The sequence below is a fragment of the Loxodonta africana genome, chromosome 7 (genome assembly GCF_030014295.1).
Source record: "Loxodonta africana isolate mLoxAfr1 chromosome 7, mLoxAfr1.hap2, whole genome shotgun sequence".
In the NCBI taxonomy this organism is placed as follows: Eukaryota; Metazoa; Chordata; class Mammalia; order Proboscidea; family Elephantidae; genus Loxodonta; species Loxodonta africana.
Window position 1 is genome coordinate 76,505,502 of NC_087348.1, and position 9,608 is coordinate 76,515,109.

At 38.1% G+C, this 9,608-nt stretch overlaps 1 protein-coding gene across 1 annotated transcript; it reads left to right on the forward strand.

Annotated features, from left to right (window-relative positions):
- The first annotated feature begins 7,497 nt into the window (after nucleotides 1-7,497).
- LOC100660292 (olfactory receptor 5P76-like) lies at nucleotides 7,498-8,985 on the forward strand. The gene has a single exon (XM_064289198.1). It carries the CDS (start codon nucleotides 7,498-7,500, stop codon nucleotides 8,440-8,442), a length of 945 nt encoding a protein of 314 aa, XP_064145268.1. The 3' UTR covers nucleotides 8,443-8,985.
- The last annotated feature ends 623 nt before the right edge of the window (nucleotides 8,986-9,608 follow it).

Consider the following 9,608-nt stretch of genomic DNA (forward strand, 5'->3'; position numbering starts at 1 on the left):
CTTCAGGTTGGAAAGCACTCAAAATATAACAGGGCAAGAACTGCCTCCTCCAAGTAGAGTGACCTTAATAATGTGAATGGAGTAAGCCTTCTGGGCCTTCATTTGCTTATGTGGCATGACTCAAAATGAGAAACAACAGCTGCAAACATCCATTAATAACTGGAATGTGGAAGGTACAAAGTATGAATCAAGGAAAATTGGAAGTCGTCAAAAATGAAATGAAGGCTTGGAGATCAATATCCTAGTGAGTTGAAATGGACTGGTATTGGCAATTTTGAATCTGACAATCAAATGGTCTACTATGCTAGGAACTACAAACTGAAAAGAATTGGCATTGCATTCACTTCAAAAAGAACATTCAAAATCTATCCTGAAATACAATGCTGTCAGTGATAGGCTAATATCCATCTGCCTACGAGGAAGACTAGTTAATATGACTCTTATTCAAATTGATGCACCAACCATGAATGCCAAATATAAAGAAATTGAAGATTCTTATGAATTACTGAGTCTGAAATTGATCAAATGTGCCATCAAGATGTGTCGACAATTACTGGTGTTGGAATGCAAATGTTGGAAAGAAAAAGAAGGAACAGAAGTTGAAAAATATGACATTGGTGGTAGGAACAATGTTGGAGATTGCATGATGAAGCTGTGCAAAACAAATGACTTATTTATTGGAAATACTTTTTACATTGTTTGCTTCTAGTTTGTAAAAATAAAATCAATTGTTATGTATTAACTTTGTATGTCTGAACCTTACTAAATTAGCACTAATGTATGTTTTGTATATTTCTTAGAATTTTTTGCATGAACAGTTATCTGCAAATGGAGACAATTTTGCTTCTTCTTAGTTCAGCTTCATGCTTTTCATTACCTTATTTCAATGCTTCGAACATTGAACATCCAGAAAATTGCTGAATAGAAATGATGAGAATGGACCTCCTTAGTTTTTCCCAAGCATTGAAGGAAGTCGCTTAATATTTTACAATTATAATGATGTTAGCTGGAAGGTTTTGCATAGATGCTGTATCAGGTTTTTTTTTTTTTTTTTTTTTTTTTCGCTCCTCACTTTCCCTTTTCTCCTTTCTTTTGGATTATTCGAAAAAAAAATTAAATTCCATTTAATTTATCCATTAGCATTAGTATATCTCTTTGCATTACTTTTTTAGTGGTTGCCCTCAGGATGAAACCCTGGTTGTGTAGTGGTTAAGTGCTACAGCTGCTAACCAAGACGTGGGCAATTTGAACCCACTAGGCGCTCCTTGGTAACTCTATGGGGCAGTTCTACTCTGCCCTATAGGGTCCATATGAGTCGGAATCGACTCGATGGCAGTGGGTTTGGTTTTGGGTTCTCAGAATGAAAATACGTGTCGCTTAATTTTAAGTTTACCTATAGTTAATATTTTAGCAATTTTTAGCAATGTAGATAAAATACCAAAACGTATATGTTTATTTTCATTCTATGAACATTGTGCTATAGTTTTATATGTGTTTTATACATCTTAAAGGAATTAAGAGTCATACAATAATATTTATAATAATGCAAATATTTATCACTTTAGATTCTCTTCATTTATTTCTGAAAATCAGAGATTCCCATTCATCCCTTGATGCCCCGATGACGTAGTCAGCTGAGCAAATCCCATTTCACCATATAGAAATTTTCTGTTTTGACTTTCTCTTCAGAACAAGAAGTTGGCCACGAAAACCTTTAATGCAAAATAAACACCATACAAATCCCTCCGACCATATTACTGCCAAATACTCAGAACTGTGCCTAAGCTACTGTCCTGTCACAGTTACAGAATATGGTGAGTCCCTTATTTCCCTGGACTCATTCATAGCTTTCTCACTGACTTATACAGAAGGCAGTAAAGCCTGCTGAGCCTATCTTCTCTTATGACCATTCATGTTGCTATGGTAATATTACCCTTTCCTTACACAACTAGGTTCGGGCTTAAGTATTTTCTTCACTTATTTATATGTAAATTATTCATTAGAAAATATTTGATTGAGAACCTTCCAAAATAAGCTCATATTTCAAAGTGATAATATTCACTATATGAAGTTACAAATACCATAGGTAAAAATAAGTCCTGTTATCACTCTAATAAAAATGTAAAAATTTCTACAAAAAAGATTCAGTAGGATGCCAACAAAAGATGATTTAATTTTTTCACTGTTGTCACTTCAATGTCTCCCTATCAATTTCCTCTTCCCTGTCTCCAGATAAAATCACGGGCATCTTCCACAGATTTTGGGCTAGTCTCAATTATTTGCATACGTTTTCTGAAATTAAAAATCCCAGATAAATCTAAAATCAAAACTTCAATTTCTTCTAATTTAGAATTTTTGCTCTTTGCTCCCTTTGCTCTGTGCCCAGCTGTGTCTGACTCAGACTCAGTAGCTTGCGATAGGAAGGGAGGGCAGAAATGCAGGGTCAGCATCTCCAGGAATTTCTCACATAAGTACTTCCCTTCCTTTCCTCACTAGGCTACCACTGGCTCCTACGGTGCTATAGTTGGAGAATGGACAAGAGGTAAATGACGGCAAAGGCTGTACTTGACTACAGATCCAGCCATCTTCTCAATGTAGGCGTGAGTCAGACACCAATCCCTATGACTTTCATATTCCATGGATGATACACCAAACTCTGGGTGATTATCAGAGACCTCCTTAATTGTCTTGTTAATGGAGGCAGGGGTGTACATCTCCGTCTTAGTTTGAGTTTCCTGGAAGGCAGAGCTTGGGACAAAGATTTGGCCGTGGTTAGTTCACTTGGGAGGTGATCCAAAGAAGCAGCAGTAAGGAAGAACTGAGGGTGAAACAGCCAAGGAGGAAAAGCCAATACAAGGGTGTGTAGTCAAAGTCACTGCTACAACAGCTTGATTCCCCTGGAACGTGTGGGAAACACAGAGATTGCCTTCCAGAACTGTCCATCTAAAGGGTGAGAAGGATGTTTCTCCAGTAAATTCCAGCCACCACTGGTTGTGGATTGCCCCTACGGGCTTTAACTGTCCCCATATCTGGGCAGTCCTTGCATGTGAGCTGAACATCTTGCTAGTGGCTCTCCAGAAAGTCTTAAGCTTCAGAGGAGGTCTGGGGCACTAATTTGGACAGGTTAGTGGTTGATACTTGAAGCAGGAAACTGACAATGGGAGTTGGAACCCCCCACTCGCTAGCACCAGTTGCTTAAACTGCTCATTCTCAGTTTTCTCATGTGAAAAATAAGGATAATGAAAGTAGGTAACCTCATGAAGTTGTTGTAATCGTGAGGATTATATTTATGTAAAACGTTATGCATCGTTCTTGGCACAAAATAAGCTCTGAACGAATGGTAGTTCTTATTTTGTTGGAGGAAAACCCCACTTCACTCATTTTTCAGTGAGTGAGATAGAGTTTCTAAAATTAGAATTAACCAAAGAATTAAGATAAGATTTTTGTCTTCAGATTGACGATGCCTGTTTACCATGACTATCCTCCCCATACTGTAAAATACTCCTCAGGAGGCAGCACTTTGAGGCACTGTGAGTGAAAAGAGTATCTCTTGTCTGGAATTCCTCCAAGCCTCTTTTTATACTTTAGCTCTCTATCTATAGAATTTTCAAGATGTGTATTTTCTAACTTTTGTTATAATAATTAATGTACATGTCCTAAAAATTCTTGTTTTTTAAAATTCAACTTGATATAAAGTCCCACCTCATATTCCCCAAGGTATTTAATGACTTGTCTTATAAATATCCGTAAAAAATGTTTGTCACTGAACAATACAGAATGGATAAAGCAAAGATTACCTTTTTATATCTGAGGTTTATTACTGAGTATCCCTTAATCAGAAATATCAAAGTAAACTTGGAACCAATATTTAGGTACGAGACAATTTATATTACAGTCCTCAATAATTGTTAAATGAAATTTATAGACCTATGCATGAACGTCTACGGAGAAACAAAAGAATACATTGACCACTTGAGAATTTGCAGAATCCTGTGAGGACCGCAACTGCTCAGTGTGCGCTCCAGGACGTGGTGATGCTCCATGGTGCTTCTGAATTCACAGTTGAATCTCTAGACTCTTCAGAGATTTATCCCCAAAGGCAAAGAATAATAAATGATAAACTATATAATCACAATGACTTTAGAATTGTTACTGAAAGATGAGTGAGTTCTTATTCTGAGAGGCAAGAAATTTTTTTTTTTTTTTTGTGAATGAATCTGAAGTATTGATTTTCATTTACCATCTGAGAACACATTACTCTCTAAGGCTGTCTGTACTCAAAAGCCAAGGGGGGGAAAGAGGGCACAGGTAATCAAGCAATCAACCAGCTAGTAAGAATCTTTGGCTAAATGACTCTGTTTCCACAATCAGTTTCATGTGAATAAAAAGGGACAATCCAAGCTACCGGGATTCCATATGACCAGAAGCTCAGGATCGTTCAACAGTATCTAAACAAGATATTTACCCTTAAAAAAGAAAAAAAAAAAAAAATCACTGCCATGGAGTGAATTCTGAAATGCATTTGGTATTTATTGTTAGTAAATAGCTTGGCAGAAAAACTTACTTTGTTTAGGGATCTGAATGCTTTTAACAGTGCACAAAGCTCAGAATGTAAAGCCCAAAAATTTGGACATGGGAGCCAACATAGCCCCTAGCTGAGTGATCCTGGGTAAACTTTTTAAATATTTAGATTTTACTTTATTCAGCTATTCACAGGCAGGTGCGGCTTAAAACATTTGACAGCATATAGTCCACGGTCCTGTGAAAAAAAAAATTTTTTTTTCTTTAAAGTGTAAGCAGCTCTCCTTTTATTATTTCCCCGTAATGGTTTTAAGGAAACCCTGGTGGTGTGGTGGTTAAGAGTTACAGCTGCTAACCAAAAGGTTGGCAGTTTGAATCCACCAGGCGCTGCTTGGAAACTCTATAGGGCAATTCTACTCTGTCCTATAGAGTCCATATGACTCCGAATCAACTTGGCCGCAACAGATTTGTTTTTAATGGTTTAAATGGAGTTCCAGTAGCCTAGTGGTTAGGAGCTCCGCTACTAACCAAAGTGTCAGCAGTTCAAATCCACCAGCTGCTCCTTGGAAACCCTATAGAGCAGTTCTACTCTGTCCTGTAGGCTCGTTTTGAGTCAGAATTGATTGCCCACAAGAATTTTTTTTCAGTGGTTTTAAAGACGCCCAAACCCAGACTCTTGCACCACTGGACCACGGGTGGGATACAGGCAGGCGAGTCAGAGGACATGGTTCTGGGCATGGGGTCTTGGGCTTTGTCAGGTGGTGGCTGCAGCTGGGGCTGCAGGGGACCTGGCAGCTCCTGCAGTTCAGACTGGCAGAACAGCGGGTGTGGTTGGCCTCGCTCTGCCCTCTCCCCCCTCACTTCCTCACTTCCTCTCCATGGCCACCCATTCCTCTGGCCTTCACCCTCAGCTCCACCAGCAGCAGCAGTGGCAATAGCAGTGACAAGGGAGACTGGAAGCTGACTCCCATAGGGTTTTTAATATGGTGCTAATATAACAGAAACCCTGGTGGTGTGGTGGTGAAGTGCTACGGCTGCTAATCTAAAGGTCAGCAGTTGAAATCGGCCAGGCGCTCCTTGGAAGCTCTATGGGGCAGTTCTACTCTGTCCTATGGGGTCGCTATGAGTCGGAATCCACTCGACGGTAAAGGGCTTGTTATGATAATGTCCACATCACATAACATCCTATTTCACAGAACATATGATTGACCAATGCATGTCTTTATTATGTTAAAAATTATATAATTTTATTCTACAATGCTTCAATTAGAAAACATTATTAGAGTAGGGAATGATTTTGTTCGAATAAATGCACTTTAGTTATGTCCTGATTATTAACCATAAAGTGTTTTGCGTAGTAATTAGATTGATATTTCAAACTATAGGTAGTTCCCAATTTATGAGTTACGGATGAAGCACACGTAGGACCGTCCGTTTTTGTTTCATATCTTACCGTCTATAATATGTCCTACATACAATGTTGCAGCACTTAATTTGCTGCTTTGTCATTCTCAGAAGTTCTCTCAAGGTTGTTCAATGTTATGACTTACCGTTCAAAACACAGCTGTATTGACAGCTATGAAAACTAAAAAAAATGCATTTGACTTGCGTCAGAACGGATTTCTCAGACCAGAAACAGGTCTAAGTCGGGGACTCCCTGTGCTTGATAAAACGATAATATTTTAATTACAAATATTTAAAAACTTAGTAAATTAACAAAAGGTGACTGCATTCATCTCTACTTTGAAATTCCCTTCTGGTACCATTATCAAAAGCAATTGCACCTCTATTCTTTTTAGATGATCTCATTTAACCAATAAACCAAAAACCAAACCCATTGCTGTCCAGTAGATTCTGACTCATAGCGACCCTATAAGACAGAGTAGAACTGCCTCATAGCGTTACGGAGAAGCAGCTGGTGGATTTGAACTGCCAACCTTTTGGTTAGCACCCTGGCTCTTAACCACTGCACCACCAAGGCTTCATAGTGACCCACAGACATTGTAAAATATATAACTCACTAGCCTACTTTCTCATATATTAGCTGTCAAAAAGCTTAAAGGATAATCCAATATCCACCTATTGGCAAGTGTATTGGATACTGAGGTAAGTATTATTTAACTTCATTTATAGTAAAGTTACTAAAGAAATGTCAGACTTGCTGGCAATCACATTTTGACTCCACACTTGCTATGTAACCTTGTGCAAGTTACATAATCTCTTTCACTCATTTGCCTCATCTACAAAATAATAATGAAAGCACTTAATATTATTTTATAGAAAATAAAATGGAACTATGTATGGTGGTGCAGTGGTTAAGAACTACAGCTGCTAACCAAAAACCTGGCAGTTCAATTTCACCAGCTGATCCTTGGAAACCCTATAGAGCAGTTCTACTCTGTCCTGTAGGGTCACTATGAGTGAGAATCAATTAGGCAGTAACAGGTTTATTTTTGTATTGGATATTTGTATATATGGATATGTGTATATCTAGGTATTTCATATATATATATATACATATATATATAATCCTAGCCCTATTCTCATCATTCTCTAAGTTTGTAATAAATATTTTCTCAAGCTTTCAATATAAAACCTATATTTTTCTTTGTATTATACTCACCATTTCTTTTTGTTATTTTAATCAGTTTCTACTTTTTAGATTTAAAAACCACTTTAAATGCATTTTTGGAAAAATATAATATAAAAAGGAAAATCATCATACATTGAATTTTCTGACGTTTTTGCCAATAACAGTAAATGTAAATAAATATAATTGCATATTGAGTAAATACAAATATATACTTATCATTACATATTAATATGCAATGACACTTGAACAATATCGTTATGTATAATGACTTTCCATGTGTGTATTAAAGAAAATGGAGCCATGAAATCTATACCTTGTTTAATTTTTTTTTTTAATGTAATTTTTTCATCACAGATCTTTTCTCATTCCAGCTACATTGTCTCATGGATTTCCTGGTGGATGGGAACCACACTGCAGTGACAGAGTTCATTTTATTGGGCTTAACAGAAGATCCTACGCTTCGGGTCGTCCTCTTCATGGTCATCCTGTGCCTCTATCTGGTGACCATATCTGGCAATCTCAGCACAATCATCCTGATCAGAATCTCTTCTCAGCTCCATCATCCTATGTATTTTTTCCTGAGCCACTTGGCTTTGGCTGACATAGGCTATTCATCCTCTGTCACACCAAATATGCTTGCAAACTTCCTGGTGGAGACAAATACAATCTCCTATCTTGGATGTGGGATCCAACTTGGATCAGCTGTTTTCTTTGGGTCAGTTGATTGCTGTCTTCTGGCTGCCATGGCCTATGATCGCTTTGTAGCAATCTGCAGCCCACTGCTTTATTCAACTAAAATGTCCAAACGAGTCTGTGATCAGTTATTACTTATGGCTTATGTAGGTGGTTTTCTTGATGCTTCCTCCTTTACCATTTCCTTCTTTTCTTTGTTCTTCTGTGGACCTAATTGTGTCAATCATTTTTTCTGTGATTTTGCTCCTCTAGTTGAACTTTCCTGTTCTGATGTCAGTATCCCTGCAGTGCTCCCCTCATTTTCTGCTGGCTCCATCATTGTGGTCACAGTGATTGTCATAGCTGTCTCCTACATCTACATCCTCATCACCATCCTGAAGATGCACTCCACTGAGGGCCGCCACAAGGCCTTCTCCACCTGCACCTCCCACCTCACTGCAGTCACTCTGTTCTATGGGACCGTTACATTCACTCATGTGATGCCCAAGTCCAGCTACTCTACTGACCAGAACAAGGTGGTGTCTGTGGTGTACATGGTGGTGATCCCCATGTTGAACCCCCTCATCTACAGTCTCAGGAGTAATGAGATTAAGGCTGCTCTGAAGCAGCAGCTTGGTAGAAAAATATTTTCTTAGCAAAACCTCTTATTTTGTAGCGTTTGATGTAATAATATACTATTAATGTAATATTAAAAGAAATTTGATTCCTGTGGGCCAAATATATCTGCATATAATTAGCCAGTATGAGGCTTCATAGTATACAAGGGGTTGGATCTTCAGATGGTAAATCAAAGAAAATAGTGAGTTAACTTTAATAAATTAAATTAAATTTAGAAATAAGAAACACAAATTGATTCACAGGAAAAAAATCTTAATCTGCTGAAAATCTTTTTTAAGTTTTATTCATAGATTATTTTTCAAAACCAGTTCTAAGTCATAAATCAAGTTTATCAGGCCTCCAGGTCTTTAATGCTGTGTTCATTTTCAACAGCTGATTATGCTGAGGTGAGCCTGATAACCATAGTTATGCCCTGACTGAGTACATTCTGAAGGGAAATAACAAATTGGAACAAGATAGTAAAATTGCTAAAGACATGGTGCTTATAGAAAGCTTATCTGTAGGGGTTGGTATCCGTGCACTTATAAAATTCTAGCCTATGTTTTTGGGTTCTGACTATGGTCTTGGATATAAGGGGTCCCCAGAGTCTAAGAGCATGAGTCCATGCTGACTAACTTGTGAACTGCTCAGTCAGATCAGAAGAGATGACTTCCTCTGACGGAATAAACAGGGTTCCAAACTCATCAGTGACTGAGCAGAGCAAAAGCAAAAAGGATTTCCAGGAGAATCTGGCAAGCTGGATGACATTGAGTCTGTAAGGAAGAAACTTTTGGGGGAATTTATGATCAGGCCCATATCCTGCTCGTAAAACTCCAGGGCCCTGGACTGTTTCTCAGCTAAAATAGTGCCTGCCCCTCTGGACAGGCTAAATTAACCTCTATATGCTGATGCTTGCTACATTTATTTCTGTTTCCTGTCCCCATTTAATGATTCAGACACAAATTGTACCTTTTTGTAAACAGAAATAAAGGGCATGTCTTACTGAGGGTTCTGTAGAGAAACACAACCTGTAGAAAGAGAAAACATACCTTTGAGCCTTCTGTTCCAGCAATTACAGGTTTGGTCATTTTAAGCAACTCTCATGGTGAACACAGCTGAAGGGAGAGAGGGATTTTTCTAGAGGAATTTCTCACATGATTATGGGAACTAAACGTGTTGCTGTCAATTGATTGAGACTCATGGT